This window comes from Saccostrea cucullata, unplaced genomic scaffold, assembly GCF_032062105.1.
Source record: "Saccostrea cucullata isolate Sc308-1 unplaced genomic scaffold, CSIRO_AGI_Scuc_v1 ctg3327, whole genome shotgun sequence".
In the NCBI taxonomy this organism is placed as follows: Eukaryota; Metazoa; Mollusca; class Bivalvia; order Ostreida; family Ostreidae; genus Saccostrea; species Saccostrea cuccullata.
The window spans coordinates 77,306-101,393 of NW_026925977.1; the positions used below are offsets into that span (position 1 = coordinate 77,306).

The 24,088-nt window shown below is 32.9% G+C and overlaps 2 protein-coding genes across 3 annotated transcripts; one reads left to right on the top strand and one right to left on the bottom strand.

Annotated features, from left to right (window-relative positions):
• Positions 1–1,821: 1,821 nt before the first annotated feature.
• On the top strand, positions 1,822–18,915 carry LOC134270260 (centrosomal protein of 162 kDa-like). Its single transcript, XM_062752460.1, has 24 exons — positions 1,822–1,969; positions 2,954–3,054; positions 4,034–4,160; positions 4,533–4,711; positions 4,967–5,030; positions 5,378–5,420; positions 5,929–5,984; positions 6,132–6,196; positions 6,810–7,004; positions 7,390–7,426; positions 7,525–7,683; positions 8,589–8,612; positions 11,937–12,101; positions 12,457–12,579; positions 12,984–13,111; positions 14,375–14,564; positions 14,912–15,175; positions 15,513–15,637; positions 15,851–15,986; positions 16,177–16,289; positions 16,775–17,019; positions 17,521–17,659; positions 17,797–17,940; positions 18,757–18,915. Exons 2-24 carry the CDS (start codon positions 2,983–2,985, stop codon positions 18,913–18,915), a joined length of 2,952 nt encoding a protein of 983 aa, XP_062608444.1. The 5' UTR covers positions 1,822–1,969; positions 2,954–2,982.
• A 1,082-nt stretch (positions 18,916–19,997) lies between these two features.
• On the bottom strand, positions 19,998–23,399 carry LOC134270264 (uncharacterized). Of its 2 annotated transcripts, none has more exons than XM_062752462.1 (2): positions 23,262–23,399; positions 19,998–21,685 (listed from the first exon to the last, which is right to left on the bottom strand). In XM_062752462.1, the coding sequence occupies exon 2, from the start codon at positions 21,658–21,660 to the stop codon at positions 20,002–20,004; it is 1,659 nt and encodes a 552-aa protein (XP_062608446.1). In that variant the 5' UTR covers positions 21,661–21,685; positions 23,262–23,399; the 3' UTR covers positions 19,998–20,001. The 2 variants fall into 2 exon arrangements, with proteins under 2 accessions (XP_062608446.1, XP_062608447.1); XM_062752463.1 differs by having other exon boundaries at positions 23,256–23,326.
• Positions 23,400–24,088: the final 689 nt, after the last annotated feature.

Genomic DNA, 24,088 nt, shown 5'->3' on the forward strand with positions numbered 1-24,088 from the left:
CATAGGCGTCGGAACCATTTTTTTTTATTACATTGCCCTCCCTTTTCAATTTGCTTCCGACGCCATGCAATGGTACTTATCACAAAAATAAATTCTTAAAATTGGTTCATCGTTTATAATTCATGTCGTTGAAAGTTCAATCTTGAAATACCGGTAGGCTGTTCAGTTCCTCGTTTGTGCAAAATATAAGTGACAAATCCATAAAAATATAAGACATTAAAAATTTACACATAAATGTTATGTAATCAAAATATACCATATTTTAGCAGTTATTTGCATCATACAGTGTGCAATTTGTAAAGATTTACATTCAAATTCTACAAATTTTGTACAACACTATTTATGTCCCAAAATTAATCTATCCCATAATTAGAGAACGTTTCGTGCCGATTTTAATCTTCATTATACATGTATAACGATATATTACGATGTTTTAAGATAATATTTAAATATAAGGTCAAAATTGACTTACTTTCAAAAGTTAATAAACACTACTTTCATAAATAAATTATTGTACAAAAAGCAATCTAAGGCCGGAATTAAAAATATCTTTGTTTCCCCTAACCCGACCCTAAATTCTCAAGTTGGGTCGGTAGGTAGGTAAACAATTTTATTTCCTAACAGCAGCTTTGAAATACATTCTTAAATTTAATGGAAAATTACCTTTATAAATAAGTACAAAAAAGCGATTTGTAAATAAAATGCCAAGTATCGTACATATGCCGTTTAAAAGCAAAATTCATGATTAATTACTTCACAACTGTTATTTAGTTGAACTCTCTATCTCACGCCATTACATTGTTATATTGAATAAAATAAACAAGATTCTTAAATACGCAAGGACCAGACATACAAGTACCCGGAATATATTTTCAAACCTTCCATCAGCCTTCAGAGATTATAGACGATCAATTTACTTTTTGAGGGCCACGAGATTTGCAGTGGTTCTGGAGCATTTTGCTTTGAAGTTAAGAAGTAAGTGGCTAACTTTAAATCGCAGGTACAAGTCCCAATGAGTATCGATGAAAACGATCCCTCAAGGGGGACCATAAAAAATTGTGTCCAGAAGTTGGTTCAAAAAAGACCCCCACTGCTTAATGGCAAAAAAAGTGCTGACTGCCGAGTACGTATAAATTTGAAGCAAAGGGGAAATGTTTAAATTCCTAACAAATCTCGAAGGAATGAAAAGCAAAGAAACAACCAATCCTCAAGGGCCTAATTAAAGAAAAATATCAAATCGTTTCAAGAGTAAAGAATTCCAATAAGCTAAAAGCATAAGATTGAGACGTGGCCATTGTCTTATTGAGTTAATGCCCTGTAATCACATCTGGACGTTAATTATTTTGTTTCCAACAATGCTTGAAAATCACAGTAGAACAATTATGTCGGCCGTTCTGATAAAAACTGATTTGATGAAATTGGTTAACAATAAAAAAAAAATATTTGAATCATCTTATTTAAAAAATCTTTTCAGTCGGCGCAATTTAATTGGGTGGGTCGCATGTGGCCTAATTAAAATTAAAATTTACCTCGGTTCTTATGTATATCTATATCACAGTATATGCATGGAATCTTCAATAAGTAAATCTTCTATATAGTGTTTGCTGTATATATCCTATTTTTAGCAATATGACATGTTGATTGAAAAAAATACATTTAATTTAACGAACAGCCTTTACATTCCCCAACATTCGTTTATTAGCTCTACCTTTTCAAGCGTCTGCACAACTCTGCTTTATTTACAATCATGGCCGACTGATTCGAAAATGTTCCGCTCATGAAAATAATTTTAGTTCAAATTTATGAATTACGAACAGAAAAAAAAGGTTGTTTGTTATTTAAATTTGGCCGAAATTTGACTAACAATGTACTGATTCGTAATTTTTCATAGACCACGCGTCTGCCCGACAAGTGTTGACAAGTTTTGAAGAACAGCGAAATTTAAAATCGACAACGTCTTCTTCATTTAGCAAGGTATACTTCTGTTTTGTATTATTTAAAACTATGATGCTTTTAAAGTAAATTTTATTAAATAATAATAATGTTTTAAACAGGTCCAGCACAATACCCCAATCAAGGTATATAGCTTGATAAAGCTATATAGCTTTATCTGTTTATCAAGTTATTTAAAATACCTTGATCAAGGTATTTTATGCAATGAAAATTAAAAAAAAAAATTCTTTAAAATTGAATACTGAAAGTCGAGTTTTGAATTTTTGTCAGTGTGTCTACTCGTGCATGAAAAACACTCTGGTATCAAAAAGAAAGCATCAAATAATGTTTCCTCACACGACATGTTTATCTACTGATTTCATTGTGTTTGAGTACTTTACATGCATGGGTGAATTTACTGACAACAACTGCAGAACTCAACTTTCAATAATTAATTTTTAAAGAATTTTTTTGAATTTTCATTACATAAAATACCTTGATCAGGGTATTTTAAATACCTTAGTAAAGCTATATAGCTTTATCAAGCTATATACCTTTATCAGGGTATTGTGCTGGACCTGTTTAAAATATATTAGAACAGGTTTGGACCAATCAACCAAATGGGATATAATAGTCCGTTTGGGATATAATATCCCAAACGGGCTATAAATTTACAGTGCAAAAATTGAAAATTTTTATTTTGGCAATAAATATCATAAATCCGCATCAGGACACTTGAAAAGGAATAACTTTTGGTTGACAAGTTTTCCTGTATGTCCATTTTTTGGGAGATTGATCCCTCAGAAGTTCCGTAACTTCTTGGGGATCAATCTAACAAACTGTAGGGTTGCAGAAAAACTTGCTTACCAAAATGATATCTGATGATTACAACTGACATGCTTCTTTTATATTGAATCGAACTTTAGTTTTTATTATTGTTTATCTTTTTAAACTGACCACTTCAGATGTCAAACCATCTTTTTGCAAAGATTTTCATAATAAATGACTTCACTTTTCATAGGTTATAAGGTAAATTCAGTTCTACTTAAGATGGCACAAAGAAGATCATCCAAGATGTCCAAGAAAGAATTCAATGATCAATTTGAGGCATTTTTGAAGGAGGTAAAATACAGTAAAACTCATGCAGTACAAACATGGATATAGCAAACTCATAGCTATTGTTTTTTTTCCAATCACTAGTGAAATTCTTCATGTTATTAACAAATCCTAGGAAAATACATGTAGTATGGTTAAAATGTAGGAGTGAAATGGTTCACCACAGTATTTTTTCTTGGTTCGATACATGTGCGTGGTACAAAATCGCTTTTTTCAGTCCTGTTCCTTTTTCGCTTGGATTTGGCAAAAGATATATAAAACATGCTCCTCTGTATAATTAGTTTAAAAAATTTTTTTTGTGGACTTTGTAAAATAATTTTTAACAGTCAACATGGTCAAATCAATTAAATTGATATCCATTTTGCGCATAAAGGATTTGACAAGATTAGGTAAAAGGAAGCATAAAAATAACAGTTGATTTAGTTTCCTTCTTACTTCTATCAAAATGCATTGTATCAAAAATAACCAAACTGAGACCAAATTTTACAATACATATCGAACCGTGAAGGAGGCGTAGTGTTTCACCCCTTTTAAAATGAGCCGTGATATAATGAATTTATTGATAAACATGTAACATACTAATTTTGTGTCCCTTTGATGTAAAAAATAACCATAATGACACTCTCATAATAAATTTTCAATATCTTTAAATTTAAATAAAATCATGTAAAATGGGGGCTATGTAATGTGGCAAGGGAAAAAATTGTAGATTTACAGGAGCAAATGGTGTTTGTTTTTATTTTATTCTCTTCAACAATAATGACAAAAGTTCCGTTTCAGTTACACACATATATCTTCTGTCAAATTCTGTGTACAATATGTTTTTCAAATATAGTGTAAGAGTGTGATTCAAACTTATTGTGAATTTGATTACTGACTCTCACTCAGGGATTGCTCTTCCTGTTTAATAATTAATTTTTTAAATAATTTCATGCACTGCTCTGTTAGACTGGCGTAAATATGCACAAAATGTTACTATTTTTAGTCCATGTCCTCAGAAGAGTCCATGGATTCTGCGAGGGTCGCCAAATATCTGAATCCTCCGAAAAAGAAAGAGAAGCCGTGGTGGATGGATCAGGATGATGACGAAGACGAGGAAGAAATTGGAAGAGGTGCGTTTATTGGATATTGAAGATTTTAATCATTTAGCTAATGTGTGAAGGTGTTTATGTGAAAAATGATCATATGATATGGTATTTTGTTGGTAGATCTTTGCTTATTAGATATTCAGGAGATGTGAAGTACTTCACTTTTAAATGATGATAAAAATGTGTAATTTGCTAAAAATAAAATTTTGCTCAGAATTTTCTGTCCATTACAAATGCATGTTACATTTATCTTGTTGATATGTGTGGAGGGTTTGTACTTTTTAATGACACATAGAGATGTACTTGTATTCTTTATGGCATGTATAAGTATAATGCATGTAGCTTTTAAATAATACATACTAATCATATAATTATTAATTATATTTTTAAAAATAGGTCTCACAGCAAGTGGGAAAAGCTTTTTGAAGAAGAAGAAACCCGAGCCGGAGACCAGCACACCCATCAGGGAGGACCAGACAACTTCCATACGAGACAAGAAACCCGACTTAGACAGTTCTGATGATGGGAAAAAGATCGCAAGTCCCGCAGAAAGGCGTGGCAAAAACAAGAGAGAGGTAAACACAAAGTACACATTACATTAAGTTTTGTAATCATGTTAATGTGTGTTATGGATTCAAAACCTCCTCAGCTCAAAAGAATAATATTATTTTTACAACAAAAAACCATTCCACTTATGAAAGTTAAAACTTTTCTTTTCAATGTTGAAAGAAAAATTCTCGAAGGAATAAACCAATATTTAATCATTTTTTTGGGAAACTTATCATGCTTATATTGAAGTTTGTTGATACATGTTGTGGAATTCTTGGCAGATGAAAGCAAAAGCAGTAAGAGGGAAAACAGACAACTCAATGAGCAAGGACTCCCTGGAGGACAGTGTGTATTTCACTTCCTACTTTTACATGGATTTTACAGTAACATGTATACACAGTAATATAAAATATTTCATTTCATTTCATGTTTTGTTAACATAATTTATCTTACAATTATAAAAATAATTTGTAACATAAAAGTGACACCTTTGTTTTGTAAACAGAATTTTTTTTAATCTGACAGTGTGTAAAAAAAATATGAAAAATGTAATCATGTTAACAATGGTCAACAAATTTTTTTTTTTTTGACAATAAAAACCTTCAGATTACTGTGTTTAATTACACACTGTTAGATAAAAGTGACATCATACATTGTTGTTAACTGACATATTATTTTCTATTTTTAATTAGTATCAGAGAAGTCAGAAGAGGAAAGCACAAAAACAAATGAAAAGTAAGAGTTAATTTCTGGATGAACTTTATCTTTTTACCATATTAGCATATCGATCTGGAGATTGTCTGAATATAAATTGAGGATTTCATACACAGTATCACTTACTGTAAATCAACTGTTATTTCCTTGCGAAAAATGTCATTGTTAACCACATTAACTGACATATATATTTAATCTCCTGAATAAAAATTGACGCAACACAATCATTTCGCTAAGTAAGTAAAGAAATTTATTTACAGAAATTTCATTTTTCATAACATATTTCACACTCATATTATAGAAAATTAAAGGTGACACAAATAATATTTGGTTTACAATAGCTGCTATGATACTTTTTGACATCATGAATGACAGTTTGAGGATTTTATATCTTTCCACAGTAACCATTAATATCAGGATATTTATTTATTAATTTGTGCAAATGAATATACAGTCATATTTAATTAACATTTGTGAGCTACAGTGCAGAAATAAAGTATAAAGCGATCTCCCTGCTGGTGTTTTGTAGGCGAGGCCTCGGTGGAACTAGGAGTAGTGCGGAACCTTCACAGAACGGAAGAACTGGTAATTTCACAGTCTATTTACATCTCACATGATTTAAAGATAATTTTATATATGCTAAGGTTGCAGGGATTACAATTTAATGCTTATTAATTAACATCTGATCATGTTCATAGGTTTAGAATAAGAGTTATCTCTCTTTGTGTGCAGGAAAACACACAATGCCTGGCATGGAGACTTTAGATGAAATGGCAGAAAAAGAGAAATTTTTTCAGGTAAATATTTTTACTTAAAAACTTTGAGAGTTAAATAAAAAAAATCTTATTAAGTCTCTTTTTATTTAATCTTTGCTAAATCTGTGAGAATTTGTTTCAAAACAAGGTGCATCATCATTCTCATGTTTGTAAAAATACAGTAATTACAGTTATCTAAATTAAGCACTTCTTTGACATTTGGGAGGTAAACTTTCATCCATTCTGAGAACAAATAAAACAAGCAGACAAATTTCAAGATGTTTTAAAGTATACCAAACATAATTGCAATGTTTGATTGATAGGAAGTTTTTTTCCTGCTACAGTAAAACTCGTTTTGTACGAACACGGATATTGCGAATTTACGGATATAGCTAAGTCATTTTGGATCTCCAGCTATATAGATTTAATGAATTTCTTATACGGTTATAACAAATTACTGATATAACAAAGTAATTTCAAAGGTCCCAGCGACTTCGTTATAACCGAGTTTTGCTGTATATGGGTAAATTTCTTTAACCCATTTTTAAAGTTTATTTGCAAAGTAAACTTTTAGAGGACTTGTATTAGTGAATTTTTACAGGACTAGTAGTTGTAAAGGAAACTTTACAGGACTTGTATTTGAAAACTTTTACAGGACTTGGAGAAGAATGCGTCAGGTGAAACTCTGGATTACAGCAGAATGAACCGCGACCTGAGTCAGAGTGCCACCACCATGTCACCAGAGGGCGCCGCTAAAGCTGCCGCCACGCTCGCCGCACTAGAGGACATAGAACAGGAGGAGGAGGGATCACTCCACCCTCCACAGAAATCTGAACCAATCACAGACCATGTAAGTCTGAACCAATCACAGACCATGTAAGTCTGAACCAATCACAGATCATGTAAATCAGATCCACTGATCATGTTACTGTAGATCAATAAATTTTCACAACACCTTATTTTCCTGAATAAATCTTCATTTATTACATGCAATAAAAGTATGAATATGCTACCAGCAAGATCAATGGACCTATTTAAGTTGAAATCAATTGAAAGTTAGGAAAAGCAATGTTTTAAAGTTTGAACACATAAAAATAATTTGAATTTCCACTAAAATATGCTAGAGATGCTGATTGTATCAATCGCCCATAAAAAGACCTTAAGATTTTGAAAAACATATCAAAATATCCAAAATAAATGAATTTATCAAAATGAATGTGTTTTGTTTATTTCAGGATCCGTCTGTTCAGAAACCCAGCATGTTGTCAAAAGGTATGTACTCATTCAATGTTTCTTAAGAGAAGAAAAAAATCAGTACTATGCCTATTTTTTCATGGCTTGTTGATCATGTGACCTTGTATTATTTATAGTGTCTCTGATGGATTCCATGGATTCTACAATGAACACAACAGGTTCCCCTAAAGTCGGGGGTACGCTGCAGGATCCACGGAAATCGGAGGGACTGGATGATGTAGACGGACAGATTCATGTCCAACAGTCCACGCCAGGGTCATTCAAAACGGGAACAGGTAAGGCGGAGTGTTCTTCTGGTATTACTGGGCTATAATTAGAAATACTTTAAGCAGAGTATTTTGAGGGTTTTTCATGTCTTCATTGCCTTTAAATGGGAGTTAGTTACCGTGGGGTAAGGTATAGGTTTTATAATCAGAAGAATAAAATTTTTCTCTCCACTAATGTTTGATAATACAGTAGTGATGTGTTTTATTGAAAGGCAGAATATAAACAAGGGCAATTTTAAGGTTTGCTAATGTGTAAAATTCATTTTTTTTTAAATTAAGGTATTGAGCAGTAATAGTTAACAGTGGGTTCATTTAATATGTGGTGTTAATTTTAATTATCTTGGTAGATGCTTCTTATGATTTTTTAAAAAGACAATATGTTTGTCAACAGGGAAACGGTCAAGTAAGAAAAACTGTAGACTAATAGTCATGTAACAAACGTATTCATGTATCTAGATGAAAATGTATCAATACCTAACTTCTCATTAAACTGGAAATCTTCTAAAAGTTTTAAGACAATTTCCGGTTTAAATAGATAGGAGCTAGTTTATTTATTTACATAATCATTAGAGTTTAGGGTAGACTGAATTAACAGTTAACCAAGTAATGTTTATATCACTGTGACTGAGGTGTGTAAGGGAAGGGAAGTAACTCTTGGTTATGGTTATTGTCAGCTAGAGTTATTTGTATGTTTGTTTTTAATACAGTCATGTATGTAAACTATGTGTTTCAGTGCAGAGTTACAAATTGGTGATGGATATATCATGCTTATTTTTTTTATTAATGCATTTTATTGATAGAGCTAAGCGTTGGAAAATATTGAATCAAAGTACAAGACACTAATAAAAATAGCCAAACATGCCTCTTAAAGAATAAGGCAAGGAAATTGTTAAATTACTGGTTTTGCTTGACAGGAGAATTCAATGCCCGAATGTCAGGTATACTTCAGTCATATCATGAGAGTCACATGAATAAAAAATGATCACATGATCAAAATGTCACATGATCAAACTTCATGAATGATAAGAATTGACATCATATGGATTTCATACACATTACTAATTCCATCATGAATTATGATTGAATATAAATCTATCATAAATTATGATCAATTTTAAATTCATATAATCAGTAAAAAGAAGTGTTACCCGCTTGTTGCAGTGGATTGAGCATTTGCTCTCGAGTCTCAGAATAAGGAGTTGATACATACGGTGCAGGTTCGAATCCCACTGTGGGACGTGGAGACCATTTTTGGATAAGACCATATAAACTGAGTCCCGTGTCATAGTAGGTGTTGGTACAAAAATGATCCATCACTGCTCAGTGGCCCTGAGTGCCTAGCATAGGATAAAATTTGTAGCTCTCCATCAGCAAGATGTGGCATTTCCATATGAATGAAAAATTTTTAGAGGGATGTTAAATAGTATGCAGAAAAACAAATGAAATAAGAAAAGTACAATGTAGCATTATTTTACATCCAATGAGAAAGTAATAGAATTTTTTGTGTGGATTCATGTTATCCCCTAGATTGTCTAAATGTAGTGTTAAAAAAATGTTATAAAATTAATATCGTATGGCTCCTTTAATAAATTAGGTGTCTTCTGTGCATACAAGATCCTCTTAGCATGAATAGATTTTACATTTTTATGTTCATTTATATTTCATTTTATTTTTTGTATACAATGTAACTCAAGAACTTTAAGACATAATTATTGTCACAAATTATCTTTGCACAAGTAACTTGTTATATCTGCAGTTTAAAAAAAAACATTGTCATATTTTTGTTTGCATTATTCTTTTAATAAAAATTATTCATTTTTCTTTTCTAAAACAAACAATATCAAGATTTAATAGCATTTTAATTGAACCATAAAGAATTTAAACAAAACCACATAATCATTAAATTTTCATGTGTGCTGTAACAAAGCATTGTACTTTCTGTCAGATATGTGTGCATAGTATTTAACTCTCATGCAAATATGTAAGATTTTTTTTTTAAATTTGTAAATAAAATGTTAACATTTAGTTTTCAATTTGATAAACTTTTCACAACTTCTTCTCAAGAACCACTAGGCCAATTTTGACCAAACTTGGTACAAAGCATCCTTGGGTAAAGGGGAATTTAAATTATTAAAATGAAGGGACATATCCCCTCGCAAGGGGAGATTTGTTGAAAAGACAAAAATAGGGTGGGGTCATTAAAAAATCTTCTTCTCAAGAACCACTGGGCCAGAAAAGCTGAAACTTATGTGGAAGCATCCTGGGGTAGTGTAGATGCTAAATTGTTCAAATCATGACCCCAGGGGGAAGGGCGGGGCCACAATGGGGAATCAAAGTTTTACATAGAAATATATAGGAAAAATCTTTGAAAATCTTCTTCTCAAGAACCACTGGGCCAGAAAAGCTGAAACTTATATGGAAGCATCCTGGTATAGTGTAGATTTAAATTGTTCAAATCATGACCCCCGGGGGAAGGGCGGGGCCACAATGGGGAATCAAAGTTTTACATTGAAATATATAGGAAAAATCTTTGAAAATCTTCTTCTCAAGAACCACTGGGCCAGAAAAGCTGAAACTTATGTGGAAGCATCCTGGTATAGTGTAGATTCTAAATTGTTCAAATCATGACCCCCGGGGGAAGGGCGGGGCCACAATGGGGAATCACAGTTTTACATAGAAATATATAGGAAAAATCTTTGAAAATCTTCTTCTCAAGAACCACTGGGCCAGAAAAGCTGAAACTTATGTGGAAGCATCCTGGTATAATGTAGATTCTAAATTGTTCAAATAATGACCCCCGGGGGATGGGTGGGGCCACAGTGGGGAATCAAAGTTTTATAAAGAAATATATAGGAAAAATCTTTGATAATCTTCTTCTCAAGAACCACTGGGCCAGAAAAGCTGAAACTTATATGGAAGCATCCTGGTATAGTGTAGATTCTAAATTGTTCAAATTATGACCCCCGGGGGAAGGGCGGGGCCACAATGGGGAATCAAAGTTTTACATTGAAATATATAGGAAAAATCTTTGAAAATCTTCTTCTCAAGAACCACTGGGCCAGAAAAGCTGAAACTTATGTGGAAGCATCCTGGTATAGTGTAGATTCTAAATTGTTCAATTAATGACCCCCGGGGGAAGGGCGGGGCCACAATGGGGAATCACAGTTTTACATAGAAATATATAGGAAAAATCTTTGAAAATCTTCTTCTCAAGAACCACTGGGCCAGAAAAGCTGAAACTTATGTGGAAGCATCTTGGTATAATGTAGATTCTAAATTGTTCAAATAATGACCCCCGGGGGATAGGTGGGGCCACAGTGGGGAATCAAAGTTTTATAAAGAAATATATAGGAAAAATCTTTGAAAATCTTCTTCTCAAGAACCACTGGGCCAGAAAAGCTGAAACTTATGTGGAAGCATCCTGGTATAATGTAGATTCTAAATTGTTTAAATCATGAACCCCAGGGAAAGGGCGGGGCCACAATGGGGTATCAAATTTTTACATAGAAATATTTAGGAAAAATCTTTGAAAATCTTCTTCTCAAGAACCACTGGGCCAGAAAAGCTGAAACTTATGTGGAAGCATCCTGGTATAATGTAGATTCTAAATTGTTCAATTAATGACCCCTGGGGGATGGGTGGGGCCACAATGGGGAATCAAAGTTTTATATAGAAATATATAGGAAAAATCTTGGAAAATTTTCTTCTTAAGAACCACTGGGCCAGAAAAAGTGAAGCTTATGTGGAAGCATTCTGGGGTAGTGTAAATTCTAAATTGTAGAAATCATGACCCCCGGGGGAAGGGCGGGGCCATTATAGGGAATCAAAGTTTTACATAGAAATATATAGGAAAAATCTTTGAAAATCTTCTTCTTGGGAACCACTGGGCCAAAAAGCTGAAACATATGTGCCCATGGAAGGATCATGTGGTAGTGTAGATTTCAAAATGTCTAAATTATGATCAGTGGGGTAGGGTGGGGATGCATTATGTATAACAAGGGTGAAATCTGGTAAAGAACAGAATGGTCAAAGCTTCTCAGGTGAGCGATGTGGCCCATGGGCCTCTTGTTTAAAATTTGTATGTAAACTGTAAACATTTAGTATTCAATTAGATAAAGCATAATTTATTCAATTTTATTTTATGAAACACTTTCAATATGATAATTACATGTAAGTTAACACATATATTTTTTAATGTTAAGATTGCATATCTGTATGACTGTATCTAATTTCTTTTTTAAAACTGGTTCCCTGGTTTTCAGGTTTTATGGGAACCAACACCAGTAATGAGATTGAGGCTCTACACAAAGCCTTAAGGGAGGTGGGGCTCTCCCCAACTATAAAGAATGACAGCCAGCCTCTGGACTCTTCACTGGCCAACAACTCAGAGCTGTTACAGAAGATTTTATCTGCTGAGCCAGAGAAAGGTTTGTCCAATGGATGGTTTATTTTGAATTTCTTTGCTTCACTTGAACAATTTTACTTCACCTATGGTGCATGTTATCTGGTTGAAAGACACGCTTTACAACCGGGAGACCCTAAATGAATGCTTTTACTCATCTTTATGTTAAATGATAGTGGAAATTTTAACTTCAATCTTAATTAAAAACCCTTGGTCCAGTAAAATGACACATAATCAAATCCAGGAAATTTTGCACACAAAACCTTATTATATAAATGAATTTCAAATCAACTCCTAGGACTATTCTTTTGACAAATTGTCCAAAGTCAGGAATGTTTCAATACATCTTATCTATCAGAGTCAATCTGATTTTCCTACAGGTAAACAGAGAACTGTGGAGGAAGTCCTACAAGAAATGGATGACATTGAGAAGCGTAACCGAGGTAAACAAGGGGAGGAGGACATTCAGCTGCTGTCTGACAAGAAAAAGGTTCCAGCTGACAGTAAGTTTTGTATCCTTTTCTGAACTTTGGTATCTTAAATAATGATTTCCTGAATACCATGGATATTTTAAAGTGATTTGGAAACCACTGACTATAATATTTAGAATTTTACCCTTGACATCTTAAATCCTTGTGTAAATCAAAACTTTTTTTACAGGTCCTATTCAGTCCAAGATAATGAGGTTTTACTGTATACCGTTTTTTCAACTTATGAAAAAAAAACAACTTTTGATTGAAAATTTTAGTCTCATATATTTCAGGAATAAATAACTTCTAAAAGAGGAAGGGGAGATGTTAAAAACAAATTTCATTATACCCTTTACCTATTCAAACTATTGTTACAATTATTAATAATGAATTTAAATTTTCAGTTTAACTTAATGAGAACTTTTTTCTTCCTCAAGGTGAGCGTAGAATGGAGGAGATTCGAGGGTTCGGCCTGTCCCCGATACATCAGGACCACTCCTCCCCCCGGGGGTTTGATCAGTCCCACACAGAGGATACAGAGATGTACCAGCCCGTCACTCAGATTGTAAGTCTTAACAGTCTATAGTACATAGCGAAATACATAGAGTATAAGTCACTGGGCTCAAACTTCAACTAAGCCAATGAAAGTTATTGTACCAATTAATGTACTTTTATTTGCCATAAAAGTTTAGCTAACTTTGAATATAGTGGTGATAATGGAATAAAAGGAAGAAACCAGAATTTTATAGAAGATAGTTTTTGAGAAGGAATATATGACATCTATTATTTATTGCAAAATATAAAGTTTAGCTCAAAGTAAACTTAATGTAAAGTTAAAGTCAAAATAATTTCTTTCATCATAAGGGTTCCAAGCTCAAGGTGAGTTGTGTGTTGTGGGATAAAATAAGTGTGACGTTAAACACTTGTATGTAACAATGAGTAAGTGTAGAGGTCTTCACATGAGCTGTGTGTGTAGCTAACTTTTGTAATTCAGTTTGCTCACATCTTTGGTTGTGCATGTGTTCAATCTGTAAGGTAACAGGATTTCTGAACATATTTTTTGCATGGATATGCTAGTGTTACCTGGTAAAGTGAAATCAGATCAACCTTATTTTAAAGCTACATGTAAATAAGAAGCTACTGTAAGTATAAATGTACATGACATTGAAAGTATACTTTGAAACACTCTGTGATAAAGGGGTGTTACTGTTATCTTTCAGTGTTATTGGAATAGACCAATTTTACATTTTTGTAAATAATTCGATTTAATTTTATAAAAATTATCATATCAATTTTAAAATTGTGTCAACTCTGAAAGTGCACAGTTTTACAAAGATTTAAAGATATCAATACAATATACATGCAAGTACAAGTACATGTAAATAATTCAAATTGAATTCAATGAATACAGTGAAACCTGTCAGTGTCTAATCCAACATGCACTTGGAGACAAATTTTGTGTCGGAATAGACAAGGTGTCGGATTGAAAAGTGTGAAATAACATTAAGATTAGTAAAATAAATGGGGAAAAAATTTAAGGTCCGAATTTACAGTGTGACGGATTTCACAGGTGTCAGATATAGACAGTTTTTACTGTAATTACTTGCTTTTTTTCCCAAAACAAATGCCTATTGTGTAAACTCTCTTAAATTATCATTGTTGAACCTCCCACTTTGTTGAAATTAGACTCTATTGTGTATTATTCTTAATAAAATTGTATTTTGGATCGCTTTAGTATATAGAAATAAAGGAAAAAATCTCCAGATATAGGTTGAGCGTCACGTAATATTTTACACGATTTTACAAGTAAGTATGATTTGTTTTCCAGTCAATATCAGAGAGAGGGAGGACAAAAAAGAAAGATTCTAAAGAGAAGAAAACAAAGTCCAAGAAATCATCTCCAATGTCTCCCGGTCACAGTCTGTCTCCAAGGTCATCACCAAGGAGATGGATGTCACCAAGGTCAAACACTGCCAAGCTGGATGAGAGGTCAAGGTCATTATCTCCCACCAAGCCAGGTAATTTACTTTTTTTAAGTATTTATGTTGAAGATGATGGTGATGTTTTTTTTTGAAAATTTTTGTTATTTTGAAAAGTATTAAAAGATACCTCCAAGCAGTGATACAGTGTAAAGTATTACACTGCGCAATCAAGTTACCTTGTTCTTAGACTTAAAAAGTGTATTTAAGTCTTACACTTATAGCATCACCAGGGTGAAATGATATTTCATTTAGACGTCAAGGAATTGAATTTAAAAGATTAATAGATATTGAAATTATTGCTATAAAAATCGTGCATTATATCTTTGCCTAAATTAAACATGTCATTGAGTAACAACTGAAGTTTTCTCTTTTTTTGTATCCAGGTTCAACCCTGAAGAACAAATACAGCCATATAAAGAGTTCTGGGTATGGTCAACAGTCCCCTGGTAGAACCCCCAGTAGAGAGAGGCCCTCCAGTGCCAAGGAGAGGGGGACCCTGAGGGGAGAGGAACACAGAGGGGCCCAGCAGGGGGGAAAGGAAGGGGCTCAGGAGAGGGTAACTAGGAAGGAGAGGAAGCCTGGGGTAGGAGGGAGAAAGAAGGGACAGACCTGGTCCCCGGCAGATATCTCACGACAGAAGATCATAGGTAGATGTTTAGTGAATATACAGTAAAAGAAAAGGTCATCTGAGAGTGTTAAGGATATAAAATTCCTTGTTTAGGAAGAAGCTTTGGATCAACTTCACTGACACATGTAGATTATAAGGCTTAGCATTTTTCTCATGAATTAAAAAGATATTTTAAATTTTTTTATGTGTAAAGATTATGTTTAGATTAAACACTCTGTCGTATTTATCATTATTTGAGTGAAAATCAAAAGACATTTTGCAGTTTTCAACTAAAACCACATTTTATAAGTTTTGGCAGTAATTTTGATGTTTGCTTGCTACTGTGTACAAAGTTGATTTGTTGTTTGGTTATTTAGGTTCCGAGTCTCCAAAACAAAGCCAGGGACATAAGACTGGTCTGGATTCCCAGCTCAGGGTCTCAATCGAGTCATTCGCTGCTTATGTAGCGGACCACTTCACTCCAACTAAAGGAATGCCCAAGGTAAAAGAAAAATAAATCAAATATGCTTAAAAAACATTGTCTCTATATTTTGCTGAGTGTTGTCAAATATTACAATACTTTTTTATATTTAGGTGTATTATTTAAGGTACTTAAGGTGTTGTAAGCTATAAGCACTTCTTTTTTTTTTTTTTTTTTTTTTTTTTGCTATTGATAAAAGTTTTTTCAAGGTAGAAAGCTTTTTTTCTGTGGTAGGCTAAATACTCAGAAGACGAACCATCTTTGGCAGCCAGCTGGAAGGGAGATAAATCTGTGGAGGGTTTACCTAATGACCTGGAAGAACTCCAAAACCTGGTGCTGTCAGAAAGAAATGCCAATCAAAAGCTCAGAGGTAATCTAAGTCTTTTTAAGAAAATAAAATAGGGAAATTTAGAAAATGCATCAACATGGTTAATCTACACATGCCTATTTTTTTCTTTTGATTTATCAAAATGTGCTTTATACAATATTTTGCTCCATGAATAGATTTAAAAAAATGTAGAAACATTAAACAGCATCGAATATTTTATTTGATTTTGCAGAAGACCTTGAGAATTCTGTGAAACGTCATGAGAGGGAGTTTGAGAAACAGAAACTGAAATATGAAGAGGAAATCCACAGACTCAAACAGGAGAATTATGTCCTGTCTGCTAAGGTTTGTGGCTGGAGGGAGATTAAAAATAAGACCTGTTTCCATGTTTTGTGTTCTAGCTCCACACTGTTGTACATTTAACATAATGTTTGCCACTAACCTGATAAAAGAAATTTTTAAGAGTATTTTTTGATACTGCCAACCAATTTTTACTCACACGAGAAGTATCAGTGAGTTTCATGACGTACTTGAAGTCGCGAATATTAATTGCCTTGAGGCATTTATTTGTTTTGCAGAGCAGGTTTCTTCAGTCATGAAAATTAATTGACACTGATTAATTTCCAACTGAGGAATCAAGATTAAAAGATGATACATGTACAAATAATACTTGGTTTACAGAAGTCTATTATAAAAACAGAAAGGAATGAAAACCAGTTGTTCACACCTGACAAACATGGAAATTAGGAAATCCTGTAAAGGGAATATAAACTTAAATACTAAAATCTATGCATTTTAAGTAGAATGTTTAAACTATGATTTTTTTACAGATACCCGGGGACAAAGACGAATTAAAGAAACAAGTGCTGAATGGAGGAGCTGGTGAGATCAGCACAGAACAACTAGAACGTCTGAAGAAAGATCTACAGGAGCAGGAGAGTCTGATAGCAGGGTACCAGCAGGAGAACCAGCGACTGTACGACCAGGTCAAGGTCTTACAGAAACAGGCCAAGGTCACAGAGGAAAGGATGTTTGATGAAAACCAGAGACTGCAGACTGAACTCGCCAATCTCAGGTGAAAGGCATAAATAAACTGATGAAATTAATTGTAATGTTAATGTTAGAAATCTGTATAATCACAGTACCTGTTGTAGATTGTGTGTACGTTTTGTGATATATATGCTTGATTAAAGAGATATTATATATATATATATATTATCTATATTATGGAGTTATATATACAATTTCTATATATAAATACACCAGGTAAAAGTATTTACATTTGTATATATAGAAGGGTATTATATATATCTCTCTCAAAAATCAAGCATATAACAGTAAATAACCTACGAAATTAAGGTGCCAATAGAAATATCAACTAAATTGTGTGCCTGCTGATAAATCAGAAATAGTGATTCTGCGGAATTATGTTCATATGAAAAAATATGATAAACTTTACATTGTGAATAATATCATTTTACTATAAGATTTTTAGGAAAAAAAAATGTATAGAGGGTCCTATAAAGTACAGGATTTATAAACAAGATAAATATAAGACCTACAAGTATTTTAACAGAGAAAAGACTGGTGAAGTTGAAGATGTTCCTCTGACAAAAACCAGAGCCATAAAGCCAGACAAGGCAGCCCCTGATATAAGCACAGCCCTGGGGGTGGGGCAGATAGCAGAGTTAGAGGCGGAATTAAGGGAGTTCAAGGTTTGTCTTCCTCCTAGGTCATAGGTCAAAAATCAAGGTAGTGAAAAAAATGTTAACTAATTTATTTTCTAATGTTCTACTTAATTTGGTGTAGAAATATACAATTTTTTAATCTGTTTTCAATCAATTTTGAACAGAGAAAAGAGGCAGCCATGAAACGTGAGCTGGAGATCTTACAGAGAACAAAAATAGAGTTAGATCAGCAGATGGATAAACTGATCAAGGAAAGAGAACTCTTACAAGACAAATTAGAGAAGGCTTCATATCCAGAGGATGTCAGGGTAAGCCACAGTTATCTTCCATTGATTACATTTTTGATCAGGTTTTATGGAATGACTATCTAGTTTTTTTTTTTTGCTTTGTTTTTTTTTAAATTTGTTTTTAGGTTTTATGAACTCATGTGATCAAGAAATAGCTTTTTTGATAATTTCCATAAATGCCGATGACATTAATGCATAAAATTGCAGTGCTTGATTATCATCATTTAATCAGAAAAGTTGACAGTTATTCCTTACATTATTGTTTTTGTCACATGATCTCGAATAAATCAGGTACACACAGATTGTGTCATCAACATAAATAAAGGCGCATGTTTTAAAAAATTAAATCAAAGTTTTTTTCAAGAATATTTAAGAAGCAATAATTGAGTTATGTTTATTTATTGTGTATAGTACAAATCGGAAGCTTCAATATTATAGATTGTTAATCACATATATAGAAGATATTGGATGACACCATGTCTATTCATAGAAGCGCATGTTATCTTACGGATCGTTGTTTACTAGCATTTTTCATTTCCGAGATTAAGAGTCAAGAAGTATCTTGAATGCAAATATCGTCATTAAAAAAAAAACAATTGCTGATTAGTCGACTGATTGAGAAAAAAAACGCAACTTCTATGAACACTATGCCCATGGTTCATAAGGAGAGTAGCGTATCAGAAACCCTTGGCTAGCGAAGATGAATTTGTATATGAAGGGCATGTATAAAGAGCGGGTTTATGGACAATTTGTAATTGTTTTCAAGATCTCTATTGCATATACATGTACATGTTTTATATAGCGTAAGCTACATATATATTCCTTACTTTACTGTAGAGGTTAGAAGACAGATATAAAGAGGAAGTAGAGAGACTTAACAGGAAGTTAAAGTGGTATGCTGAAAACCAGAAAATGTTGGACCAGGACACCAAGAAAATGAAAGCTAAAGAAGAGGAGATTATTTTAAACTTAAGTGTAGAAATATACAATTTTTAACTGTTTTCAATTAATTCTGAGGAAGAGAGACCAACATCTGTATCAAATAATCCTTCCTTCTCCCCCCCCCCCCCCACACACACACACAAAAACACCCCCTCCATCCTTACTCACACAGAGGCAATGGTGGAAGAAGCATAATAGAATGAATTTAACATAAACTTGTATATTTGTACATACAGTATATGAATATATTGTACATGTACATGTTTAAAATGTAAAATGGGATTTATCTTCAAAAGGCCAACAATAGAAAATAAATAGATTGACTTGCTCCATTTCTTTCACCACCATCTTCGCTAGCCAAGGGTTTCTGATACGCTACTCTTCTCATAAACCCTTGGCATACGTGAAGTCAAAAGACGGGATTGTTTTCCGTCACGTGATCTAGAAGACAGATATCAGGTACGCACAGATTAAAGTCATCGCCAGAAATAAAGACACGTGTTAAAAAAAAATTAAATCAAAGTTTATTCAAGAATAATTAAGAAGCAATAATTGAGTTATGTTTATTCATTACACATTCATTATTTATACAAACAAATCTGAAGCTTCAATATAGATATATTAATCACATATTTAGAATATATTGGATGACACCATGGCTATTGTTATCTTACGAATCGTTGTTTACTTGCGTTTTTCATTTCCAGACAATAAAGAGTTTTTTGAAGATGTATCCCGAACGCAAATATTTTTTGTCATTTACAAAAAACAATTGTATATTATTTTTAAACCTGGGTGTACTGAAATCCAATCAGTAAACTGAATTTTTAAAAAAAAATTAATTGAATCTGTTTATGAACACTTTATAAACCAAGGGTTTTAATGGAAGTAAGTTTTTCAAAATTTAGAAACCCTTCAATCTTTCAAATAAAAATTTCACCACAGTATTTTAAATTTATTTTTGCAGGGACGTACATCTTACACTAAGATAAGCTTTTATCATTTCTTTTAAACAAATATTAATGAACCTTTTTATTACAAAAAATAGGATTAGGATCAAATTATCTTCACAAACACATCTCGTAGTTACAAGCATTGTTCACATGATAGTACTTGACTGCTTAATGTTAATTTCTTTCTTTACATGTATTTGATTTTCTTCACTTTACCACTGTCACACTCAGCCACAAAGAGGTTGTCTCTGGTGTCTACACATAAACCCCATGGATGCTGTAGATCACAGTTATCAATGTAACGGAGGAACTGTCCGTCCTGATCTAGGATGTGGATACAGTCGTTGATATTGTCTGCTGTCAGGATGTGACTCTGGCTGTCTGTTGTGATGCCAACGGGATTGAATGATCCCATGTTCGAAGTGGGATGACCAGAGTATCTAAATCGGAGTTTTCCTGCCTGATTAACCACCACTACTGCATTAGCTTCAAAGTCAGCCACACAGATATCCAGGTTCCTGTTCTCACTGATGTATTTAAGAATACCAGCTGAATACAGAGGTTTACTGTCACTATCAAACTGAATGGTTTGTTTCTCTGTGGAGCCAGAGTAACAGACAACTTTTGATTGTTTATTATCATCACTGACCATGGTTACCAGGAGTTCACCAGAGGAGGTACTACAGACATTGTGTGGTATCCACCCCTGTAGTCTGATCACTTCCTGTATCTGCTCATTCTTCACTATGTTTACAGTTCTTGTATCAGGGTCAGTATAAACTAGATCTCCACTCCTTGTCACTGCTATATCCTGTGGTATTTTCCCTGACTTGGTTTGGATTGACTTCAGTAGTTTACCCTGGAGGTTGAAGAGTTTCATGATTTTGTCATGTCCACGTGTCCAGATTTCTTCATCACTGAGACAGGTAACATTGTAAAGTAGTCCAGTGTCTATGATGGTGATGAGCTCTGGTTCATCAAGCAGTGGTTTGACTGGAGGACAGGATACAGCTTCTGGTGTCTTCATTGTGTAGCCATGTTCTTCTGTTGTGATGGATAATGCTGACAGAGAACCAAACATTTGATGGAACTGTTCTGTGTTGATCTGATGAGGAGAGAGATTTGGTAATGAAACATTGACTTTAGGGGGTAAACTTCTAAACTCAGCATTCCTTGATTTGTATGCAGTGGTTAGGGAGACATCATTGGTGTCCAGTATTTTTTTCAGATCAACAATGCACTGTTTTATATCAGAAGTAATCTTTTTGATTTCCTTTTCCTGTTTATTTAGAACAGCCAGGTGATTAGTTTTCATCTCATCAATTTCAGATTTCTGTTTGTTGACAATGATGTTAATTTCTCTGTGCCAGTCTTCTCCTTGTTTGGTGACAGCTGTTGTCAGTTTCTCATAATGTTTTTCCAGGCCTGTTTTTTCTCTCTGTATCTCTGCTGAAATTTCTTCATATTTAGGGCATATTGAATTTAATAATTCATCAACATCTTTTTCTATGGCCTCTTGTTTGGATTTATTTACCTCCAGTAAATTCAATAAATTATGTCCTTTGTGGAAGTTGGATGAAAGACAGAGTAAACAAACAGGAAGGTCACATTCCTTACAGTGAAGTTCACACAGTTTTCCAACATGGGTTGGACATTTGGGATATTTGGGTGTAGTTCCCCTTTGTTTGAATGGCACCACTTTATGTTCTTTAGATAAATCAGATAAATGCTCTCCTACACAGGCCTTACAGAGTTTGACGTGACAAAAGTCACAGTACATTGGAGGAACAGGAGTCTCACACAGGTCACAGCGCAGGACATCTTGAGCACTAAAGTGTGGGTCCATTGGGAAAGCTTAGGAAGCTGTATACCTAGAAAAAGTAAATTTGAATAATTGGAAAAAAATAACTTAACAATATTTAATGTAAAATTAAATAAATCCAGATCATGTTCCATTTAGAAAAGAATAAAACTTGAAAATCCCCAAGAACCCCCCTTTTTCCCTTCCAAGTATCAAAAAATAAAATAATCTGTGAACAAAATTTAAAAAAAGCTGTCCAAAGTTAATTTTACATTTAAAGTCAACCCTTTGCATATTTTTTGGAGAAAATGGCAATTTGAAACCAGAAGTCTAGAAAATGTTTATAATTTTTTAATCAAAAACCATTGCACCAAATTTTATGTATTTAATATATCAATGTTCTAAAACTTGTGTGCCAACTTTTTTGAAATACAATCTTTCATATTAATAATATTAAGACGATTTAAATGAAGGCCGAAAATTCTATTTTTAGTAACCATGGTAACAATGTTATCGCATCAATAACCATGATAACTATTACATTTGCTTTTATTTCTTTAGTACTGTATAATACATTGAACTCAAATTTAAATCAATTAAACCAGAATAAAAATCTTCATATCATGTTAAAATTTCATAAAAAATTTCACAGAAAATGTCATGATTTTTAGTAACCATGGCAACACTGTTCATCTAAATCAAAAACCGATGCACGCTATATGTATCTTAGACGTAATTAATTGTGTGCCATAGTTATATTGAAATACACCAAAACTGTAAAAAGAGTAAAGAAGTGATATTACACAAATTTAACAGAAAATTCTATTTTTATATTTCACCATGGCAACACCGTTCATCGAAATCAAAAAGTTAAATACGGCATGTATCTTAGTGTAGAGTACTTGTGTGCCAAGTGTAATATTGAAATCAGACCAAAACTGTAGAAGGAGTAGCGTTTTTAAGGAATTTCACCAAAAATTCTATTTTTAGTAACCATGGCAACAAAATCTAAATTAAAAACCGATGGGCAGTATTTTATATATCTTGTTAATCACTTGTGTGCCAAGTTATATTGAAATCAAAAAAATGTAGAATGTTAATAGCGTTTTTAAGGAATTTCACCAAAAATTCTATTTTTAGTAACCATGGCAACACCGTTCATCGAAATTAAAAACCGATGCACTATTCTATTTTTTCTTAATTTTCCTATTGTGTGCCAAGTAATATTGAAATCATGATTATAAAATGTTAGGAGTTGCGTTTTGAAAAAAGAAATTTAACAAAGCAAAGAGAAACAAAACTGTTTTACATGTCTACGACTTTTTGGGACAACCCTCGTAAGTCTGTTTAATGTTAATGCAAAGTTAAATGTCATCCCTTGCATAGGTTTTGGAGAAAATGGCAATTTGGAAAAAAACAAACAAATCCTACATTTTTATACAATCGTGTAATCTTTCTCTTCTGATTTGTTCCTGATTACATCAGTTAAAGTGTATGATCACTCTTAAGAATCTTAAATCAAACGAATCTTTAAATAAATGGGTAGAAGACACAAAATGAGGGCAACATCAAAATGAAGAAAAAACTTTCATTGTATATTTAATAAAATACATCTTATCAAACATGTTTTGAAATTAAACTCTTACGTTTTATTGAGAAGTAAGTTTTCCAACATGGCTGTAATTTGTTTACCTGCCTGTGGGTTTCAATCTTCCTGGTCTATTTATAACTCTCTCAGGTCGGTCCTACCAAACAGAGAACCCTAGAGAACTCAAGGTTTATATTTTGAATTTATATATGATTTATGCATAATTGGATAGATTTTTACTAAATAAAGCATATTTTATTCATAAAATCAATTAAAAAGGTATTTTATGGAAGTTTTCAGCAGAAAAAAAAGTAACAAAATAGAAGGCAAAATATTTTATGACATCCCGATCCCGATTGAATTTCAAAAATTTTTTTTATCACAATTTTCAATTATTTTTCACATTATTTAATATTTAATTTTAATGAAATGTATAATTCTTAATAATTTACTCTGATATTAAACATATTATTTAATGTCTTACTACATGTAGTTTTATTATGAAAGCTATGATGAAGTCTTAAGAGATAATAGAGTACTCTGTTTAAATAAGCAAAAAACTTGTGAAAATATTCTATATTTTGATATAATTTTGTTTTGGCATGATATATTAGTTATCTAGAATATAAATATTGATTTAAATACCTGAATGTAAAGGCCAGTGTTTAAAATGGTTTACTGTGCACAATTTAATATATCAAAATTGATGTTTTATAAATAAACTAATGATAAAATTTTATTAACTATTGTCGTCTGATTGATAATTCTGATTTTTCTTTTGCTAAAACAAGCTTAATTCAGAGAATTTGTGTCCCCTGCTTTAGGAAAAAGTAAAACATGCAGTTCAGGGGAGGGGGGGGGGGGAGAGTAGGATCCCCCTCACTG

What these genes read in the sequence shown, in the direction of transcription:
- LOC134270260 (XM_062752460.1), top strand. Translation starts at nt 2,983, where the DNA reads ATGGCACAAAGAAGATCATCCAAGATGTCCAAGAAAGAATTCAATGAT. An exon ending in GTGGCAAAAACAAGAGAGAG is followed by an intron (nt 4,712 to 4,966) that starts GTAAACACAAAG and finishes AATTCTTGGCAG; the next exon opens with ATGAAAGCAAAAGCAGTAAG. An exon ending in AAAAAGAGAAATTTTTTCAG is followed by an intron (nt 6,197 to 6,809) that starts GTAAATATTTTT and finishes AAACTTTTACAG; the next exon opens with GACTTGGAGAAGAATGCGTC.
- LOC134270264 (XM_062752462.1), bottom strand. Translation starts at nt 21,660, where the DNA reads ATGGACCCACACTTTAGTGCTCAAGATGTCCTGCGCTGTGACCTGTGT.